We start from the raw sequence: 22,614 nt of genomic DNA, 5'->3' as shown, positions 1-22,614 counted from the left end.
TGCAACTTGACTCCTAGCCTGGGAAATTTCCGATGCAGCAGGTGCGGCTGTGTCAAAAAAAAAAAGAAAGAAAAGAAAAGAAAAGAAAAGAGAAAGAAAGAAAGAAAGAAAGAAAGAAGGAAAGAAAGAAAGAAAGAAAGAAAGAAAGAAGGAAAGAAAGAAAGAAAAGAGAGGGCAGATAAATTAGTTCCTTCAAGAAGGGCCCCGCAGACAAGAGCAGAGCTGTGTAGTCCTGGACTCCCTACACTGCTCTGCTGTGGTTGAGACAATCCAGGCTCTGACTACCCGCTGTTATGAGATCTCTGAGAAATGTTCACAACAGTAAATCCTGGACACCATGGCTCTACATGGCACTGTGGATTCCCACGGACCAGTGTTGTTCACATCCATAGCCTCAGATCCGGCACAGCTGCTGTCCTCTTGGCCCCGAGAGACTCCCACTGTCTGATTTGTGTCATCGCATTAAGAACATGGTTCTGCATCCATGAGGACATGGAGTGCTAGTTGTATTTGAAGGATCACTTAGCATGGTTCTCATACATCCTATTTTTGAATTGCTCATCTCCTCTAGGGAACACACGTCCAATGTTTTATTAAAGTCCCTAATGCTTGACATTTTGAGCATTTGTTTAGTTTTTTTTTTTTTTTTTTTTTTTTTTTTTTTTTTTTCAGAAAAGTGAGGATCCATTTTGGTCATTTCATTTGCCTTGTATTTATTGAATTTTAAATAGCATTGTTGAATGCACTGACTCACGGTGGGGGGAGGGATGCAGATGCTTCAAAGCAGAGCCAAACTTGCAGATCTTGCCAATTGAATTTTCTGCAGATTAGAGAAAACTCAACTACATCCCTCAGCATTTTTTCTGAGAGAATGGGAATCAGGTTCCTGGTGCAGAGCGGAAGTCCCAGATCTCCCCAAATGAATGCAGCCCCATTGTATGCCAGAGGAGCTCTGTGTTATGCCAATATCCAGCCTGCAGAAAGGGCATGGCAAAGACAGTGCTGGGCAATCCAGCAGGGGCCTGCAGGGGACCAGAATTATACAGAGCCTGCTTGGAGGGCCTTCGAGTTGCTGCCAAAGCCCTGGCATTGAGCTCCAGGCAGAAACCTGGCCTTGATACTATTTGATTAGGGCAAGAATCACAAATTCAAATACCTCTGTGGGTCAGGAAGGCAACATAGAGGAGTGAACTGGCCTGTGTAGGTGACTGGTGAGTTAGGGAGCTGTGTTCTCACTGAAGGAGGCCACCCCCGTCAGCTCGTCCGGGCTGTCACCAGGAACGAGGTCCCTGAATGGCTAGAGCCTCTGATATTTCAAGAAAGGCCGATCATCTGAATTTTTATATGAACGCTCTAGATTTCAAATGTGGGCATGAATTCAAATAGATTTTAAAGGCTGCGATGGTTAAGCTAAGTATGCCTGTGGGCTGCTGTTTTGATTTAGGGAATACAATACTTTACATTAATAAGCGCAATGAAATAGAGGAGAAATTATATTTCCCAGATCAAGATGGTGAAAGTTAAGAGTCTATAGCTGGTCTGCTGATGCTGTTAGCGAAGACGCAAACCATGAACCTTATAGGGATAAATTAGCTATATTCTGGTCAGTAGCCAGAGGCTAGGCATTTGCAGTTGTATGCCATTTGTCATGTAGAAGCTCTGAGTATGAATGTATATGGATCCGTGAGGAGCCATAAGTCAAAGTCCACGGTCTGCTGACTGGGTCAACGGTGATATCTTCCGACAAGAAAGCCATTGCATTACGGAGCTAGCCCCCCACCCCCAGCCCCCAGGAATCCTCAGAGGAAGACAGAGCTGGGGATTGACATGGATTCCTTTATAAAACTCCAAGCCCTGACTTGCTGACAAGGGAAGCAGTGAGAATTTAGACAGACTGCTGTGTCTTTCTGCAGAGTGATAGCCAGACAGCTCTCTGGCTATAGTGTTCTGTTGGGATTGGATTTCAGTGTCGAGTTGTCTTCTAATTAGTCAGAGAGAGAAAGCATGGCTGTATAACTACAACACGTGGACAGAGCGTTCTTTCATGGTTAACTACGTGCACTTACAAAATGAACCTGAACTCTGGGAAACTTAACTGAGTTTAAAGAGAAATTTTAGACTTAAGAACATACATTGAATAAAATGTTGAGTATCCTAGAAAAGATTAGGGGTAAATGGAGTAGAATTCTAGTTCTGGCTGTTTGCAGCTGGGGTAGGTCTTGACCATTTAACCTCTCCTGGCCCCGAGTTGGCTGAATTAGATGAATCTAACTGTAATATTCGATTATTTTACAGCTTACTCTTTATTTATTTTTTTAAATTTTTAGCTCTGCCTGTGGCATGTGGAAGTTCCTGGGCCGGGGATGGAACCCGCACCACAGCGGTGACCCAAGCCACTGCAGTGACAATGAAGGACCTATAACCTGCTGCACCATGAGAGAACGCCACACTTTATTTTCAAAAGCTGGTTGTTTTTCTGCCTTGCTTTTATTTCTCTATCCTACTTTATTTCGAGGAGATATTAGATGAATCTTTCTGTTTGCTAAATGGGTCAGCTGGGCCTGTCATATGTCTATGTTATTGTTTTTATATTAGTTGGGACATAGACTTCTCACCAAGATGGGCCTAAAAGGAAATAGGATGATGTGGACTTGGTGCCAAAGATATTTTAAAGCACATTATGAGGTTATAAATGGTTCTTTCTGTTCTGCTATAAAAAGAAACACAATTAGTTGTTAATTAAAATATAGTACTTGAGGAATTCCATGGTGGCTCAGCGGGTTAAGGATCTAGCCTTGACACCGCTGTGGCTCAGGTCACTGCTGTAGGGGGCGTTTGATCCCTGGCCCTGACACTTCGGCATACCGTGAGCCAAAAAAAGACAGTACTTTAATAACACAAGGAAATACAAATATATACATACCTAGCAAAGTGGCTAACATGAAAATGCTACATAATACTAAGAATAGGGAGATACAAAACAACGGGACTGCTGACATTCTGCTAGTATGAGTGTGTGTTAGTATGACCACTTTAAAAACCGGTTTGGCATTATCATCCCAGTTGAACACGCGCTGACTCCATGACTCAGCAACTTACCCGGAAGTGTAGACCCAACAGAAACAAGTGTCTATGTTTACCCAAGGACAAGAATGTTCACAGAAGCATTTCTGGTAAGAGCCTCCAGCTAGAAGGAAACGAAGTATCCCAAGTATCCTTCAGTGTTGACCTTGTGTATCAATTATGACATCTTATACAAGGTAATAGGATACAGCAACACAAACTAACAGACTACAGCTTTTCTGAGCAACATGGCTGACTCTCATAAGCATAATATGGAGCAAAAACAAAACAAAACAAAACAAAAAAAGCCTGGCAAAAAAGAGCTACGCACTGCATGATTTCATTTATATAAACACACACGAACAAAAAACCCAGGCGCAAACGAAGCTATGGCTTTAGACGACAGGATAGAGGCTACCTTTGGGGGAGAGAGGACAGTGATTGGAAGGATCATGGGTGGGGTGGAGGGGGCTTCAGGGATGCTGGTTAAGGTCTCTTCTTTACCTGGTGGTGGAGACACAGGTATGATACACACAGTTTCACGCCTTGTGCTGAGACATAATATTAACAGCTTTCTGAAAAAGTAAAAACCAGTAGGAATCAATAACAGCTGTTGCTGAAACGCATTAAAACAGTGACTTCAACTAAATGGTGCATAATTGTCACTCCCCCCACCCCAAGAAGGCAAATAAGCTACCTTGAATTGTCCTTTCTATTGAAAAATAAAGCCTAAACAGCAAGGAGTATAGTGTGCTTAAAATGAAAACATCTACAGTATCACTGATTCAAAGGTTCCAACTGAATCAGAATTCTATCAAAACCACATAATTCATTTGTAATCACCTGAATCAGTTAGTACTCCTGAAACTTTTGAATCCATTTACCTAGTTCATGCAGATCTGGAAAGGCTTGTCGAGTGAGTATTTATAGCACTTGGAGTCGTCAGGTCCCCACAGCCTACCTCTATATGGCCACTAGTAGTCATCACAGTAGGTGATGACTGGCAGGTGCACAGAGCTTTACAAGGTACATAGCACCACAGCCACCGAAAGGCGGATCTGCTCATGTGGCCTTATCAATGTCATGCCTAATTTGGCTGTCTCTCCCTATTTTCCGAAAAGAAATGCAAGAGTAGAACCCTAAACCCTGATTGGGGACAAAGTTGTACAGTGAGAGAATTCAGCAAAGTCTTGTTTTCCATGAACCACAGGGTTGCCAGCTTTCTAGAAGGGCATGACCACAAAGGAGAATTACAGGTGCTGCTGCCTGCAAGAAGTCTCATTCCAGGTGCCACTTGTGAATCGCTGCCCTCCCACCAGGTGGCAGTGGTGGTCGAGAGGTGGTGAAAGCTATGCAGGTGATCACACATGGGCTGGGAGCACACCAGGGTTTCATCTGGCAAGAAAGAACACATCTTTCCTTTATTGTAAGTAGTGTTTGTGGACATGGGAGGAATGTAACTGCCCCCTAAAGAAAGCTTGTTCTAAATCTGAGCCTGTTCTAAATCTGATTAGGCTATTCGAACAACTATTTACTTACCCCAGAGAGTCTATACTTAAGAGTTTTCCCTATTTGATCCATTTTCAATGGCCTATTCAACAAATACGGACTAAGTACCTTCTAGGTGCCTACCATTCTGAGGCTGTGGCAGAAAGAAAGCAGCTGCAAATCCCTCCCTTGGGAGTGATGGAGCTTCGATTCCCCCGAAGGAGCCAGGGGCCATCTCATGTTAATTTCCTCAACCTAATAGATGGATTTGCTCATTTCCAAAACTCTTGGGCCCTCAGTCTGCCCTCCAACCCTTCTAAGAAGAGCACTCCATCAAGCCTCACTTATAGGTTCACTAGCCCCTCACATTTTGATGACAAATGTGCTAATAATCATGGCAAAGGGACAAATAAAATGACCAAACCCTTCCATCGATTCCCTGGCCTCCTTTAAGCTGCTGAGATCGCTCCATATTTTATGACCAAATCTCTCTAGAAAGTCTCATTTCTAAATGAGGGAAGCTCATTTGCTTCAACTTCCTCACCACGTACTTAGCTTCTAAACCCAGCCCTCTCCATACTCACGAGGGCTGTGCTTTCGTACAATTCAGATCAGAACTTAGAGGAAAGAGAAAACCACCAGGAAAGCAGGACGGTGAGTAAAACGGTTCTGCTCAAGTATTGTAGGTAAAGAAGTATTTACCGGAGTTCCTATTATGGCTCAGTGGGTTAAGAACCCGACTAGGATCCATGAGGACGCAGATTTGATCCCTCGTCTCACCCACTGGGTTAAGCATCTGGCGTTGCCTTGAGCTGTGGCATAGGTCAAAGATGCAGCTCGGATCCCTCATGGCCGTGGCTGTGGCATTGGCCGGCAGCTAAAGCTTTGATTCAACCCCTAGCCTGGGAACTTCCCTATGCTGCAGATGCAGCTGAAAAAAGAAAAAAAGAATTAATTACCTGTGGATTATATGAGAGCCTCTTGTGTGCACCTGCATTGTGCCAAGCATTTTAGTTTCTAAAGAAATGTCAAAAGTAACCTTTGATAAAAACCTGTCAAGGAAGATGAGACTGAGAAGTCTTTCTCTGGAGATGAATTTGAATGGAGTTTTTTTTTTTGTTTTTGTTTTTGTTTTTTTTTTTTGTCTTTTCTAGGGCCGCACCCATGGCATATGGAGGTTCCCAGGCTAGGGGTCTAATTGGAGCTGTAGCCACTGGCCTATGCCACAGCCACAGCAATACCAGATCCGAGCCATGTCTGTGACCTACACCACAGCTCACGGCAACGCCAGATCCTTAACCCACTGAGCGAAGCCAGGGATCAAACCCGCTACCTCATGGTTCCTAGTCGGATTTGTTGACCACTGAGCCACGACGGGAACTCCTGAATGGAGTTTTGAGGAGTGAGTGCACTCAAATTAGAAGAAAGAATAATCCATTGAGGGTGGGGGGAGTGGAGAGGCTGCAGACCGGGCAGCAGGAAGGGGGAGTGATGTATTTGATTTAAAGGTTAGAAGAGAAAAGAATGTGAAAAAGTATAGCTGTGTGTGCATACAAAACAGAAGCACTTTGTTGCGCAGCAGAAATTACCGCAACATTGTAAATCAACTCTACTTCAATAAAACTTTCAAAAATGAAAACAAACAAACAAAAAGGTTAGAATAGGTTGGGGCAGAGCCAGGTTAGGGAGGTTCTTGGGAATAAGGCAGAGACTCACTCCCCAAGGTAGTTTTGAGCTCTTCAATCATCTGCCACCTTATTTCCCCTTCCCTTGAAAGCCAGACACGTTTAGTCTGTTTCTTCACCTCCCTCTCACTCGTTAACCCATCTCAATATGGATCATCCAAGAGCCAATACTCTAACTAGTCCACACCAACTGCCTTTGGTAGAATTCAAAGAACTCTAGAGTAATAGGATCCATGGAAATAATGCCTAAATGAATCTGGGCAAGTTACTTAAATTCTGAGCCTCTGTTTTCTCTGAAGTGGGGAGTATAATAGAGCCTTCCTCATTGGGTTATCAGAAGGATTAAAGGCATCGGGGAGTCTTGCTCAAGAACTGAACATTGCTGCTACTATTGTCTTCTTTCATCTCTTAGCTGTATTTGATCCTTTTGACTGCCCCCTTCCGTCCTGAAACACTCTGGCATTACTGATACTGCATGCCTGTTTGCTTTTCTTCTACCATTTTATTTAATTTATTATTATTATTATTATTATTATTATTATGCTTTTTAGGGCCATACCTGCGGCATATGGAGGTTCCCAGGCTAGGAGCTGAATCGGGGCTACAGCTGCTGGCCTACACCACAGCCACAGCCACAGCCAAGCCAGATCTGAGCTGCATCTGTGACCTACACCGTAGCTCATGGCAATGCCAGATCCTTAACCCATTGAGCGAGGCCAGGGATGGAACCCGTAACCTCGTGGTTCCCAGTCGGATTCATTTCCACTGCATCACAATGGGAATGCCTCTCTCTCTCTCTTCTATAATTTTGGAAGCACTGTATTAGTTTTCTTTGGCTCCTCTTCCTCTGCCTGATCCTCACATGGTATAGCTCTTTCTGACTATCCCTTGTCTATTCTCAGTCAAAACTCCTTGGTAAAACCCTCCCTAGGCAATTTCATCCATAACCACGTGGTCTCTGTTATCTTGTCTATATAATTACTTTTAGATTTATCTCCAGTCCAGACATATCTTCAGAGCCTGACTAATACCTGATAAACACTTCAGGTGTTTCATGGTTATCTATCTCCAACTCAGTGCCTCTGAAACTAAGCTTATTTCTCCTCAACCACCTACACCTGCAACCTCTCCTCCAGCATCCCGTCATACAGCGTGCCATTCCTTTTCATTCTAGTCAGAAACTTGGGTCTCATCTTTGACTCATCCTTGTCCCTCATCTCAATCAATCACCAAGCTCAGAGTACTACCTCCCCAAAAAGTCTTCACTCTGTCTGCTCGTCCCTGCCCCCCTTTTTGTCTTTTTAGGGGGCATCCGTGACATATGGAGGTTCCCAGGCTAGGGGTTGAATTGGAGCTACAGCTGCCAGCTTACACCACAGCCACAGCAAAGCCAGATCCGAGCTGTGTCTGCAACCTACACCAGAGCTCACGGCAACTCGGGATCCTTAACCCACTGAGTGAGGCCAGGGATTGAACCTGCATCTTCATGGATGCTACAGATTTGTTTCTGCTGAGCCACGATGGGTACTCCTGCTTGTCCCCTTTCCATTGCTCTTCCTCACCTAGGAATATGCAGGCTCCCAGCAGCTCTGTGACTCTCTCTGCAGATCTCTAAGTGGCCTCCCCTAGAGCACTTTCGCTCTTCCTCCACCCTCGTCCCCCATCCAGTACCCAGCTAGAACCATCTCATCTTGCAGTTAACCACAGTGTGTTAGCAAATAAAAATCTAATCATGTTCCAACTAGCCTAAAAGTCCTCCAATGGCATTTCAACCAACACTTCAAAATAAGCCAATTGTTCCTGAGACTTAGGGAATCTTAACCACCCATAAATATCCTCATGACTTTAGATGCAGTTCCCCCATTGTAGGAACTCATTCCAAGGTTAGTTTACCCTTATTTTATGCTAACTGCATGCAGAAAGTAGTGCAGACCTTCATAAACAATGCCCATGCATCCCCCCATTAGAAACCAACCAGAGCAAGTGCCATGGCTGCCTTCTCTTATTCTGGGATCTCTAGGATCCTTCCACAGCGTCAGGCACAAAGCATGACTTTATTAAGTATTTGTTCCGTACATGATGAAAAAGGAAAAAGGCTGTCATAAAGTTCTTCACAGAATTGCAATACAATCCTCAGAAACTTGTTTGGTTTTAAACTCAAGTCTACAGCCAGGAAAATGTTCTCCCCCAAGACAGCCCAAGTTTACTAGCATTTGCATCTCAAATGAGCTGCCATAACCTATTTGACAATGAGGAAAAAAGGAAAGGAATGAATGTGCCAGGCACAGTGCCTGAGACCGGATGAGACTTTCTTTTTTTTGGTTGTGCCCATGCGCGGTAACAGTGACCCAAGCCACTGTAGTGACACCAGATCCTTGACTCGCTGTGCCACAAGAGAACTCCCCGATGAGGTTTCTCAAATGCACAAAGTTCCTTCTCTGAAGGAGCTTCCAGGCCACTTGGTGAGAAGCCACTGCCCAAATGTTTAACATCTGATTTCTTAGGTGTAAAATGGCAAGCAAAGCAGACCTCTCTCCCCCTTTACATCCAACTAGGGTCGGGAAACAGACAGTAAGCAATCGTGTGCACAATAATAATAGCAGCTATCACTTATGCAGTGGTTATGCCAGGCAGGTGTTTTGGACTCTAGATACACAATCACACTCTCTGAAGAGGCTTTTTCCTGTTACAGATATAGAAATTTTGGCGTAAAGAAATTAAGACAGGAAGTTTCCTTTTGGCCCAGTGTGTGAAGGATCTGAGACTGGCTCGACTGTGGTGTGGGTTCGATCCCTAGCCCAGGACCTTCCACATGCTGTGGGTGAAGCGGAAAAAAAAGAAGAAAGAGGAGGGGGAGGAGGAGGGGCAGGAGAAGGGGAAGGGAGAGGGAGAGGAGGATTAGAGGAGGAAGTTAAGACATTTGCCCAAGATCATACAGTTGGTCCAGAGAATCTGGATGCAGTATTCATTTTTTTTAACCACCCACTCTACTGCCTCCATGCTGTGTGCTGGATGTTATAAGCATATTCATAAATAAAAGGTCTATGAAAGGAAGATCAATGGTGCTGTAAGAACACATGACAAAGGCATCCCACCCTGTCTTAGGTCATCTGACGGCTGAGTGGTGTTACCTAAGCAAGGAGGGGAAGCAGGAGGGGCACTGACACAAAACTGGTAGCAAATGAAGGGTGAGCATGGAGCCACCTGGGTATAGCTCAATGGCTGGTGGTAGGAAACAGTCTCGAAAGGCGACATGGAGGAGGCAGGTCTGAGGGAGGAAGACCTGGAAAAATCCATCCAGTAGAGAAGAGAGGAAAGGGAAATATCATGAATTTAGAGTGAACCCAATGCATTTTGGGCACAGGGAGACAATGGTGTATCAGAATTGTTTCAGCTGTGAGCAGCAGACACTCAATTTGAACTACCAAAGAAAACAAGGACTGAGTTCCCTTGTGGTGCAGGTTAAGAATCAGGTGTTGTCACTGCTATGGCTCTGGCTTCAACCTCTGGCCCAGGAAAACTTCTGCAGGGGAGATTAAAAAAAAAAAAAAAAAAAAAAAAAAAAGGACTTTACCATCTTCCATCTTAAGTTGCTGAAGATTCTCGGATACAGATCTGGCAGCAACAGGATAAATGATGTTGTTAGGATCTCTTTTACATTTCTCAGCTTCATTTTTCTTCATTCTCAGGCAGTGGAAAGATGGTACCTAGAGATTTTATCATATCAGCTCAGCAAGCTCCAGAAGGGGAGGACATCTTTCCCCAAAGACGCAGGGCTAATTCTCATTGGCTCAGCTTATATTACATCCTCCTAGCTGAACCAATCACTGTAGCTGGCCCATGAGATGCTCTCATTAGCCAGGCCTGGTTCTTGGGCCTTCATTTTAGTGCCAGCCTATGTCTCATGTTTCCACTTTCCTACTTTCCCCAGTTTTGACTCTCTACATTCATACCAGCGGGCCTCTCTATGTGAAACACTTTCCCTCCAACTTCGCTCATTAGCTTGTCAACATTTTCATCATTTTACCTCTTATCACCTCAAAATAATGATTCCTCCCTGAACAAGGCTGAGGTTACAATTATTCTTCGATTGATGGCTTTTCCAGTTCAGACCTGTGAATACCAACCACACAGTAGTGTAAAAATGCATTTAATTATTCATGAGTCTGACAAGATCTGCTGTGTTCAATTGATTTGTTGTGTTTGTAATTCACTGCCCAAGTTTCAATCTGGATGTTTGTCCATATTGACCACTTTGGTTTTAGGCTATAGGCTGTTAAAAGGCATGCGAAGGATCCTTTTAACTTGCTGACATAGCACTCGATAATCAGATGATGTTCAGTTTTCATTATGTCAATGGCATTTTTCAACCCTGTGGACTTTGCGATCCATTATGCTAATGTTGGCAAAAATACTGAACTCTATGATGGCATAAAATTTTCATAGATTTAAGGCTCTGAATTAATGTCTTTCTAGTGGAATATCTGTGAAACTGCACCCCAAGGCCTGAGGTTTGGCTTTGAGGTTGCTCTTGAACTTGTTCTGTGACTTTCCTCAAGTATTTACAGCTTCCCAGGCATCAGTTACCCAACTGGCCATAGGCTGGGTGTTTTTTGCTGTCTTCTCTCTTCAAGGTGCTTAGCCAGGCCAGCACATCAGCTTCCTTTGCAACATTTGGGTAAAAGGATTGAGGTAGGATACTTGATACCTAAGCCTTATTTATTATTTTATTTATTTATGCGACACCTTCGGCACGTGCAAGTTCCTGGGGCCTGGGATCAAACCTGAGCCACAGTAGTGACAACTGCTGAATCCTTAACCGCTAGGCTGCCAGGGAACTCTGATACCTAAGCTTTATTTTCCTGATCTACAAAAGACAACTGTAATAGTATCTATTACCTGATAGTTATGGTGATGACTGAAGATCAGGAATATAAAGAACGTCATGATTGAAAATGGTAAGAAATCAAAGTGAGTGATCACCATGTTTGGAAGTAAGATGTAGGTAGAATGACCTAGTTTAAGCAGGAATTGATTCTTTATTTTATTTTTGTCTTTTTGCCTTTTCTAGGGCCGCTCCCTTGGCATATGGAGGTCCCCAGGCCACAGGTGGAATCGGAGCCGCAGCTGCCGGCCTTTGCCAGAGCCACTGCAACTTGGGATCCAAACCACGTCTGCAATCTACACCACAGCTCACAGCAACGCCGAATCCTTAACCTACTGAGCGAGGCCAGGGATCGAACTGGCAACCTCATGGTTTCCAGTTGGATTCGTTAATCACTGAGCCATGACAGGAACTCCAGGGACTGATTCTTTAAATCCATGGAAATATACAGAGCCAAGAAGACCCCAAGAAAGCTTTAGTCGGCTGTTGTCTTTTTAGTCCCATCCCAGGTCCTAAGCATATTAGCAACCAACGGTTCTGAAATCTTACGTGTAGAACACTAAATAGATAATGGAAGACAGCGTGCTCTTTTCCCAGTATGTGACTCTTGGTTGGATAAAAGCTATTTTCAATTATATTAATTTTCCTCTAATTCGATTTGTCACAAAGTATATTGGTTTAAGAATTATCACCGGTTTCACTTGTACAACTTCTCCGATGAAAGCAGTAAATTGTAACCTTGTATGAGAACTGTTTCACACCTTCGGAAATTGGCTCCTCCACTTCACAGGAACCTATCTGCTAAGTGGTGTAGATTCGCTGCTTTGAGTCAGAAACCATGACCTTTTCTGCAGGAAATGCGTACACGCCCATACGATGACCCTTCTCTCAGGGGTTGGCTGCCCCTGAGAGAGGTATGCTTTCCTCAAAGGTGCGGAAAAGTTTGGTTTTCATGCTTTCCAGATTCAGATCTCTCCTCGGCCCTTTCCCAGTCCTTGCGGAGACCTCTCCTTTGTACCTGCTAATGTCACAAATTGCCCAGCGAGCCTTGTCTGGCCTCCGCCCAGACCCAGATTCCTGTCCCCTCCCGGCGCCCTCGACCAGGCAGCTAGCCCGCGGCTGGCCAGGGCTCTCGACCCCACCGTGTCCTGACCCCGTTTACTTCTTGGGTCCCCGCCGGTGCCATCTGGCCGGAGTCCCGGGGAGAAACGAAAAGTTGGACGTGGTCACCCCAGCACCTTGCCCCTTCCAATCTCCCAAACCTTAAAATCCCCTGGGCTGCGGAGGGCCGCGCCGCAGGCGACAAGTGAAGGCAAGAAAGCGGCCCCGCGTCCCCGGCGGCCTCTCTGCGGCGACGTGCCCGGCTTCCCCAGCCCGCGGGCGGCCCCTTCCGCCGGCCGACGCCCGACGCGGGCGCGGTCCCTGCCTCCCCGGCCACGCCGCGGCCCAGAGGAGAGGGAGGAGGCCGCCGGCGTTTCGGGGTCCGCCCGGGGTACCCGCAGCAGCGCGATCAAGGGCCTGGCTGCGTATTCCAGCCCATACAGAGCGAAGCAGGACCTTTTAAAAAAAGAAGAAAAAGGCCAAGCCGGGGGTGGCCGGGGTTGGGGGGGGTTGGGGGGGGCGGAAGAGGGAGGAGGAGCCGCGGGGACCGGAGCCGGGGACGGGCGCGCGGCGGGAGCGCTCGGGGCGCGGGCTGCACGCGGCGCTCGGGCCGCCCCTCCTCCCGGCGCCGCCGGCCGCGGCCCAGGCTGCTTCGCTCCGCCACTCCCCGCCCCTCCGCTCTCCCTCCCGCCTCCCGCCTTCCCCGCCCTCCCCGCCTCCTCTCCTCCCTCCCGGCCTCCCTCTCCCAGCCAAACTGAAAGCCGGAGCCCGGGCCGCCTCCCCGCCGCCGCCGCCGCCGCCGCGCCCGGCCTCCCCGCGAGCGCTCCACCATGGCCGGCCCTGCTTTCACCTTATAAAGATGGCGGTGCGGGATCGCTGCAACCTTTAGACTAATGACTGTCCGAAACATCGCCTCCATCTGTAATATGGTGAGTGGCCGCCGCCGCCTCGGGGGTCGCGCCCTAGGCGCCGCAAAGCGAAGAAAGGGAAACCCGAGCCGCACGCCTGCCGAGCGGCCCGCGGGGGTGGGGGCGTGGGGGAGGCGGGGGCCGCGCGGCGCTGCCCCCGAAGTTCCGGGCCCCCGGGCGGGGCGGGCCGGTGGCGGCCCCGGGAGCGGGCGGGGGAGGGGCCGTCGGGCCACCCGCCCCCCTCTCGGACCCGGGACCCGGGAGCTTGCCCGCCGGTCCTCGGACCGCGCCGCTGCACCTCGGTCCTCGGGTTGCGGTGGAAGTGTCTTGGGGGGAGGGGGCAGGCCGAACCCGGACGTCCCGGGGGACCGGGTTGGAAGAAAAGCTGGGGCGAGCGGGGGTGGGGGTGGGGGGCACCCATCCTGCCCTTGCGGTAGATAAAGCCCAGCCCGACTCCGTGACCGCCCTCATCTCGTTTTTTTTTTTGAGTTCACTCCTTAAACTGTATTTAAAAATTCACTTGGCAGAGGCCATCGCTGTATCTGGAGACATCTGAAATGCGATAAAGCTGTAAAAAGTGCAAAATGTGGTTAGGGAAGTGAACTTCTACCTGGCTTGGGAAAGCATGGCTATTTGTTTTGGAGGCCTCAGTTTCCCCACCTGTGAAAGGGGCACAAGGTTATATGGCAGTAACCCTTAGAGGCCCTAAGGATGGGGCTGACTGGGGGCGTGGAGGTCTCCAGGGTTATCCTGCCAGATGCTCTGCAGACCCAGCGCAGGCTGATGGGCCTGGACACAGCAAGGGGACTTCGCTGGGCTCCATCTGAGGATTGAGTCCACCGTCATGATGTGGAGATCACTTTAACTTGGGTTTCTCCCATTGCTTTCCCTTCCTTTGCAGTTTCTGCAGGAACAGCCAGAGCCCTTGGGTCACCAGGGTGCATCCTGCTGGTACCTCCACTTGTCAGAGCCTCAGAGAGCACAACCTGCACCCTGGCGTCAGGCATTGCCCTCCTGTGCGGGGTTTAGAGAGGGTGTACTTTGCCTCCACCCTCTAGGGGTACCACTCCCCTCCCCCCAGCTGGATGGAACACATGTTCTTTTAGTGCAGGGTTCGGGGGGAAACCTCCCTTGAAACACGCCACTAAAGGGAATCTGAGGAGGCTTGATTGAGAAGCCTGGGAGTAAGGTGATCTGGCTGCCCTTCCCCCCATCACCCAGCTTTTTAAATCTTCTGTCCCACATTCTATTGCAAGATTAACACATGGGAAAGGAGCATTAAGGAGCCATGTGTTAGCACAGGGGTGGCATCCAGACCCACTGGTGCTGGCTTCAGTTTTCAGCAGTGTTGATGGTGGCTGCCGCCCTCGTTGGCAGAGCACATGTGGGGCCTTCCCAGGGGGACAGCTGCAAAGGTATTGGTGCAGGACCCCTTGCATTTCCTCTCTCCCCTCCTTCTCCACTCATAGACAGGTCTCCCGCTCCTCCCTGTCGAGTGGCATGGATGTTGCTTGGTGCAGTGAAAAGGTGATGCCTTTCTTCTCGGTTTCTCTGTCTGCTAAGACCTGCTCCTGAGGGGAACCGTGAAACCAGAGCAGCTCTAATCCTCTGCTTGGTGCCTGCTGGGGTGGCCTTGGGCTTACAGGGCAGTGAAGCCATTGGTGTTGTTCCTATCCTGCTTTGTGTGTGGTGACACCTCTCTGGATTGAAGCCAGCTGGGAACTGGAGTGTCCCAAGACAAAGCCAGCCTCCAAGCTTTTTTATTTTATTTTATTTTTTTTGTGCCCTCAGTGCAGCTGGGGCTTCTTGGCACACCTGAGCCGAATGTTACAACCCATTTCCAGTAGAACTTGGCCGGGGAGGCAAGCTGCAGGGAGAAGGTGAGAGGAAAGGGCCAGCACTGGGTCTGGAGAGTTGACACCTCACGCGGAGTCCCTAAAAAGGCCCCCAATTTAGGATCATCACCCAGGCGAGGTGAGGAACCCATAACTCAGAACTAGAAAGTTTTACGTTCCTATATAGACACCGTCTGGAGTAAGCGATGAAGAGTTTGGTCTCTAAATCAGACTTCCTGGGTTCAGTGTCCTGGTTCTGACACTAGCTTTTTGTCCTTGAACCAGTTGCTCTGTCTCTTTACTCTCCTTACCTATAAAAGGGGGAGGCTAAGGGTTCCTGGCTCATGGGACTGTTGTACTAAATGAGTTACTGAGCCTAGTAATGAGCCAGTGCCCATTGAGTGTCAGCTGATATCTACATCACCTTTCTCATTATTATGTCACCGTCAGTTGTCCAAAGGACAATGGAGATGATGTGTTTGTGGACCTGCTGGAAGCAGCCACTCATCGAAACAACCCACTTGTTCATGGATGCAAACCAGCCTGACTGTGGTGTAGATGGCCCAGTGGGAATCCTTAGCCCCGCCCCTTACAAAAGGCTGCTCAAGTCTTCCTGGCCCCTCCCAGTCTTACTTCCCACGGGGGAGGCTTTGGGATGAGCAGACTGCTGTCTGCTCACTTGATCAGACATCCGTTTTCATTGGTCCCCTCCTTCGATCTTTTCCTGGATGAGGATGAATTGTTTCCAGGTAGGTCTTTTGGGGCTCTCCTCGCCGTTTGGTTTCTCTCTGGGGTTCTTACTGATCCTTTCCACGTCTCCCTCCCTTTAGTCCCAGGTGCTTAGAGTAGTTGTAATAAGCAAATGGCAGTTGCTTTTTTTTTTTTTAAAGCAGGTCAGTCGGCATATATCAAACAGCCTGCTGTGTATCCAGAAAGAATGTTAAAAAAGTATCATCCCTTTAGGGAGGACTTGTACAAACCCAGACCTAGCCCTGAGAAGTGGATTTGTTTCTGTCCAACAGACAAAAAAGGACCCAGCAGAGTAGGAAAACACCTTGTCGCAAATCCTTCCTGTGATTGAGAAACACCTTCTCTTGCCCCCACGCTTGTTGTGCCAGTTTTAGATACAGGGGTCTTGGGAAATGTTCACCTCCTCCCACGTGTCTCCTGCCCCACTGAAGTTCTGTTGTCCACTGGCACATTAATGTGAGTTCCCATTTGTTTTCATCATTTCGCTTCATGTGAATTCCTGCCATAGTGATTCTTGATCAACTTGCTTAGGGCTTGTCAGCTTAGCACAGAGATAATAAAGCTTGTTTGGCTAGTGTGTGGTAATTTTCAAAATGCTGCTACCAAGCATGAGGAAATGTTCCTTGTTGATAATCCTCTGACTTTTGTCCAGGCCAATGGATTTAACGTCTTACTATTTTTATGGTCCTACAAATGGAAGGTTTGGAGGGGGAGGGGAGCGCATTTTCTCTTTGAAGAGCCTAAGGGATTGATTTTCTAGAGAGGAAGGATTTGTTAGGAGACACCACATGCGCCCTCTAGAAGTGGGACTTGTACTGATGCAAAGTGGTCTAAATCTTCAAATCTTAATTTCATTTGTTACTAGTGCCGTAAGATGTACCGTGGAAGAAACGCTGTGTGTCAAATAGATTATATCTTGTTCCTGAAAATGGCCATCTGTTGAGGACCTCTGTGCTAGTGTTGGTACCTATTATGTGCAGGTGCTTAATTAAATGAGGTGAGTCCCGGTCTCCAAGATGCTCAGCGGTTTCTTATCTTGCGGGTATAACATTGGTAAAGATGAAACAGTTTCAGTATAGTGTCATCCACAGGGGTGAGGGTTGAACGGAATCTCAGAAGTGATACAGTGGCCAGAGGAACACAGAAGGATGTTTCTGTAATACAGTTTGCTTTTGACTCCTTTTTTTTGGTCTTTTTGCCTTTTCTAGGGCCGTTCTCCCTCAGCATATGGAGGGGTTCCCAGGCTAGGGGTCCAATCGGAGCTGTAGCCGCTGGCCCACACCAGAGCCACAGCAACACGGGATCCGAGCTGTGTCTGCAACCTACACCACAGCTCACAGCAATGCCGGATCCTTAACCCGCTGAGCAAGGCCAGGGATCGAACCTGCAACCTCTTGGTTCCTAGTCAGATTTGTTAACCACTATCCCACCGGGAACTCTGAATTTGACTACTTTTTAAATTTTATAGGAAAACGTGATGTTAGTCAGTGTAACTTAGAACTGGAATCTGTGTCCTTGGCTGTCTCTCCATGAGTCTAATGGTGCGGGATTTTAATTCCTGTAAAGAGTGTGACTGGGTCCCTTTGCTGTACAGCAGGAATTGACAGAGCATTGTAAATCAACTATAATAAGAAATTAAAAAAAAGAAAAAATGAATTCTTGTAAATAGATGAAATCACCATGATATGAAGGGAAAGTAAAATTAGTAAAAAATTTGTAATAAAGCTAGAGGTTTTTTGATAGAGATCATTTTTTTCCCTTTGCCTTTTTAGGGCCGCACTCATAGCATATGGAGGTTCCCAGGCTAGGGATCGAATTGGAGCTGTGGTTGCCGGCCATAGCCACAGCAACACAGGACCTGAGCCCTGTCTGTGACCTACACGACAGCTCACAGCAATGGTGGATCCTTAACCCGCTGAGCGAGGCCAGAGATTGAACCTGTGTCCTCATGGATGCTAGTCAGATTTGTTTTCCTGTTCCCACAACGGGAACTCCCTGAGATCATTTTCTATTGGTAAGCCAATTATTTATTTGAGGCAAGTCTTTTGAAAAAAGCTGAAAAAAATGTTAAATATTTTTTAAAAATATGTAAAAACCCAAATTTGAGTGAAGAGGTAACTTGCCTCTTCCTCAGTTATGGTTATTCCTTTCTAAAGGAGATGCAGGGAAGTTAATTATTGGAGATGGTGAGTTGAGTATAATGTATCAGCTAGGAGAGGTTAAAGTCATGTGTAAGCATCTCCTCTGATAATCAGATTTAGAAATGCAGTCTGCGGTGGGATGAGCTACTGTTTTTTAAAAAAAAATTTTTTGTATTATAGTTGGTTTACAGTATTCTGTCAATTTCTTCTGTACAGCAAAGTGACCCAGTCATACATATATATATATATGTGTATATTATATATATATTCTTTTTCACACATTATCCTCCATCATGTTCCATCGCGAATGATTATGTATAGTTCCCTGTGCTATTCAGCGGGATCTCATTGCTTATCCCCTCCACATGCAAGAGTTTGCATCTACAAACCCCAAACTCCCAGTCCATCCACTCCCTTCCCCTCCCCTTTTGGCAACCACAAGTCTGCTCTCTGTGTCCATGAGGTGGTTTTTGTTTGTTTTTGTTTGTTTGTTTTGGTAGATAGGTTCATTTGTGCCATATGTTAGATTCCAGATGTAAGTGATATCATATGGTATTTGTCTTTCTCCTTCTGATTTACTTCACTTAATATGAGAATCTCTAGTTCCATCCATGTTGCTGCAAATGGCATTGTTTTGTTCTTTAGATGAGTTAATGTTTAAAGAAAAATTCTGCTCTTCTGGCCTCTCAGGTCTACAACGGAGGAGTTTGTGTGGGGTCAGGACCTAGCAATGAGGGCTACAGATTCTTTGCTGTTTTTTGTGAAATTGTAGGGGAAAACAAAGCTGAATACCAATATTTAGTTAGTAACTATATTCTAATAGTTAGTTAGAATTAAAGATTGATACCATTTTTTGAATGTCAACTCTAATTCACCTAAACAATACAACCTATTTATTTATTTTTCACTAATATGAAATTTTGGTATGTTCAGGTTATACTTGAAAGTAATTTTCTTTTTTTTTTTTGTCTTTTCTAGGGCTGCACCCGCAGCATGTGGAGGTTCCCAGGCTAGGGGACTAATTGGAGCTGTAGCCACCAGCCTACACCACAGCCACAGCAACGTGGGATCCGAGCCACCGAGCCGTGTCTGTAACCTACAGCACAGCTCACAGCAACACCAGATCCTTAACCCACTGAGCGAGGCCAGGGATCGAACGCACAACCTCATGGTTTCTAGTCGGGATCATTAATCACTGATCCACGACGGGAACTCTGAAAGCAGTTTTCTGTTTTGATTCTCATGTGCACTTCAGAGAAAATTCTCTAGTTCATACTTCTCTAGTTCATATGTTTTCCCCCACTGGCCTGGTTTGTCTAGTCAGTCTGAAGGGGTTGATGTTTGATTCTGTGGTATCATCAGAAAGGTATCTTTTGGTGGTTTTCTCTCTCGTTGCCCCCAGAGCCAGCCCAAAGCAGTCTGATTGGGAGAGTTGAAAAAAGGGTGTCTTTTAGTCTAGTTGACTTCTCTGGCCTAAATATGTTAATGCAACTTCTTCTAATAAACCTTCAGTTGTGGTGCAACCAAATGCTAAAGATTTGGATGGCCTTGCTGATCTTGTAAGAGAAAAGGCCACCCCAAAATATGCCAGCAAAAACTTTTCTTGAGGGAAATGAATTCTGTATCAACAACAAACCAACTCTAAAAGCGTTTTGGAATGTTGCTGTTCTAGGATCATGGCTCGAATTTGGGAGACATCATAAGTCTTCCACATGACATTTTACACCCCTGAGAGTGATTATTTGTCAAGATAATTTGTTATGGTGGTGGTTGTTGGCCATGGCGTGCAACGGCTTGATGTGGCACCTCAGTTCCCAGACCAGGGATTGAACCTGGGCCTCAGCGGTGAATGCACCAGATCTTGACCACTAGACCACCAGGGGACTCCCTGCCATGGATAGTTTTAAGAGCATGAGGGAGAGGGGGAGCCCTGTTGCTCTAGGCTTCCTCCTGCCCATCAAGTTCTGATTCTACTTTCAGTTCCCTCAGATGCTTTGCAGTAGCTCAGACCTGGGACTCGTTCTAAGTTGTGGTAAATTTTAAGCATACAGAAAAATAAGGAGACTAATAGAATGAACACCCATTATCTCCCAGCCCATGAAGAAACAAAGTGCTACAAATACAAGTGAACCCTTCTCCATCTCATTCCCTTCCCTCCAGACCATGACCACTATTCTGAATTTGATGTTTATCATGTGTTTTTATACTTTTACGAGACACTTAGGTATTCATAAACCACATAGAGGATTGCTTCCTCATGGTTTTTGTTTTTGTTTTTGTTTTCCTTTTCTTCTTGTCCGTACCTGTGGCATGCAGAAATTCCAGGGCGAGGAATTGAACTCGTGCAGCAGCAGCAACCTGAGCTGCTGCAGTGACAACTCTGGATCCTTAACCCCCTGAGCCACAAGGGAACTCCAGCTTCCTCATATTTCAAATGTGCTCTTGTAATACTGAACATCCATCTCCTCAGTTTGCTTTTGTTTAAATTATGATTTTGATGAGTTCCTATCATGGCTCGGTGGTAATGAACCCGACCAGTATCCATGAGGATGTGGGTTGGATCTGTGGTCTTGCACAGTGGGTTAAGGATTTGGCGTTGCCATGAACTGTGGTGTAGGTTGAAGATGCGGCTCAGATCCTGTGTGGCTGTGGTGTGGTATAGGTGGGCAGCTGCAACTCTGATTCAACCCCTAGCCTGGGAACTTCCATGTGCTGTGGGTGTGGCCCTAAGAAGACCAAGAAAAAGAAAAAATTAATGACTTTGAGATTAAGCCATTCAAACACATGTAATTCTGGGTTATTTTAACTGCTGTAAGATATTCCTTCACATGAATATGCTACAATGTAATCATTTTATTGTTGAGTTTACAGTCTTGTGTGTGTGCCATGACAAGTTTTTTCTTTTTCTTTTTTTTTTTTTTTGTTTCTTTTTACTGCCTCATGGATGTTCCCAGGCCTGGGTTGAATCAGAGCTGCAGCTGAGGGCTGCACCACAGCCATGGCAACACCAGATCCGAGCCACATCTTTGACCTATGCCACAGCTTGCAGCCATATCTGATCCTTAACCCGCTGAGCAAGGCCAGGGATTGAACCCGCACCCTCAGAGACAGCGTCAGGTCCTTAACTCACTGAGCCACAATGGGAACTCCTGCCGTGGCAGTTTTGAACTTGTGTTCCTGTGCATGTGTTTGGAGTTTCTCTGTTGTCCACACCTAGAAGGGAAATTGTCGGGTCAAAGGAAATGGGCATCTTCGACTCTAATATATTTTGCCCACTTGCCGTTCAAGCAGTTGTGCTAATTTGCATTCCAGCCAGCTGTGTTTGGGAGTTCTAGTTGCTCCATATGCTTATAACACCTGATACTGTTAGACTTGAGGTTTTGCCATTCCGATGGGTGTCAGATGGTATCTGTGTGGCTTAAAATGTGCAATCTCCTGTTTATTAGTGAGGCCAAACATCTTTTCAGGTGTTTATTGTGCCGGGTTGTTTTTAATCCAGGGGCTCCAGGGCCCTTTTCTGGAGCTTGAAAGACAGGCAGCTGGTTTTGTCTGCCCATAGGGAAATGGATGAGGAGGGGAGCATCAGGGAGGGCAAAGAAAAAGTCAACAAAGATAAAGATGCAAGGGAAGACAGAGGCTGAGGACATAGCAGGGTGAGGCAAACTTGTAGCAAAAGGATTATAGGCTAGAATAGAGAAGATATCTTGTGTTGAGAGGCGATTTGGGATCTGTTACTGTGCTAGCCAGGCCTCTGTTCAAATGACATTGTTCATGCTTTTTTTAAATTTTTTTTGCCTTTTTCTAGGGCTGCTCCCGCGGCATATGGAGGTTCCCAGGCTAGGGGTCGAATCAGAGCTGTAGCTGCCAGCCTATGCCACAGCCACAACAATGCGGGATCCGAGCCGAGTCTGCGACCTACACCACAGCTCACGGCAACGCCGGATCGTTAACCCACTGAGCAAGGCCAGGGATCAGACCCGCAACCTCGTGGTTCCTGGTCGGATTCGTTAACCACTGCGCCACGACGGGAACTCCTGCTCATGCTTTGTTTAATCGCATTTGGCTTTGGTGAAAACGCTTGTCTTGGGGCCTCTTCCGGTGAGAAAGGGCAGCAAGGCTGGACCTGTGGGGTTTTGCTGTTTACCCGGTTGCTTTTTGAAGTTCTTTTGGAAAGGCAGTGAGAAGCTGCGTTCTCCTTCCTAATGTGCACTTCTTTGTCCTTCAGGGTAGACACACGGTGCAGGAAACCAGTTTTCATCAGGATCCACTTGAATGTACTTGGGAAATTACAGTCTCAAGTATTTAGAAAACATTCCCTGCACTCTATTTTAATTTTCAGAGTATGATGACTGCCACCTTATTGAAGGCAGACATGAATGGTTTTAAAAATATGAAGTTCTCCAGTGGTGCAGTGGATTAAGGATCTGGCATGGTCACTGCAGAGGCTTGGGTCATTGCTGTGGTTCGGGTTCCATTCCTGGCCCAGGAATTTCTACATGCTCGGGCTCAGCCAAAAAGCAATTTGATTGACGATAACTTAAAAAATGTACCTGAGTTTCTTCAATGTACCAAAGACCCATGCCTGCAGGTGCATTCTTTTATTAAAAATTCACTTCTGGTGGCATGGGGGGGGTTCCTAGGTGGTCTGGTAGTTAGAACTCAATGCTTTTACCACTGCAGCCTGGGTTCAATCCCTGGTCCGGGAACCGAAATCTCACGTCAAGCAGCTGCATGCCTTGGGCAAAAAAAAAAAAAAAA

General features: G+C 46.6%; 1 protein-coding gene and 1 long non-coding RNA gene across 5 annotated transcripts in view; one reads left to right on the top strand and one right to left on the bottom strand.

The window, feature by feature from the left end:
• Window positions 1–624: 624 nt before the first annotated feature.
• On the bottom strand, window positions 625–6,204 carry LOC110262087 (uncharacterized). The gene is made up of 2 exons (XR_014812451.1): window positions 5,913–6,204; window positions 625–5,291 (listed from the first exon to the last, which is right to left on the bottom strand). It is a non-coding gene; the product is annotated as an uncharacterized LOC110262087 (long non-coding RNA).
• Window positions 6,205–12,973: 6,769 nt separating this feature from the next.
• The window catches only part of USP46 (ubiquitin specific peptidase 46), a 63,822-nt gene continuing 54,181 nt past the window's right edge, over window positions 12,974–22,614 (top strand). For all 4 annotated transcript variants that reach the window (XR_014812425.1, XR_014812426.1, XM_021101210.2 and 1 more), the window contains exon 1: window positions 12,974–13,151. Coding sequence is in view for 2 of the 4 variants with exons in the window: in XM_021101210.2 (XP_020956869.1) it covers window positions 13,116–13,151 (36 nt within the window). In the remaining 2 variants the exon portion in view is untranslated. The remainder of the gene's footprint in view (window positions 13,152–22,614) is intronic.

The sequence above is a fragment of the Sus scrofa genome, chromosome 8, assembly GCF_054392235.1.
Source record: "Sus scrofa isolate SSC_HxYL_T2T_F1_AM1 chromosome 8, Sscrofa_HxYL_maternal_Yorkshire_Landrace_v2.0, whole genome shotgun sequence".
Lineage (NCBI taxonomy): Eukaryota > Metazoa > Chordata > Mammalia > Artiodactyla > Suidae > Sus > Sus scrofa.
The sequence above is the reverse complement of the archived record's forward strand: the minus strand, read 5'-3'. Positions and strand labels throughout refer to the sequence as shown.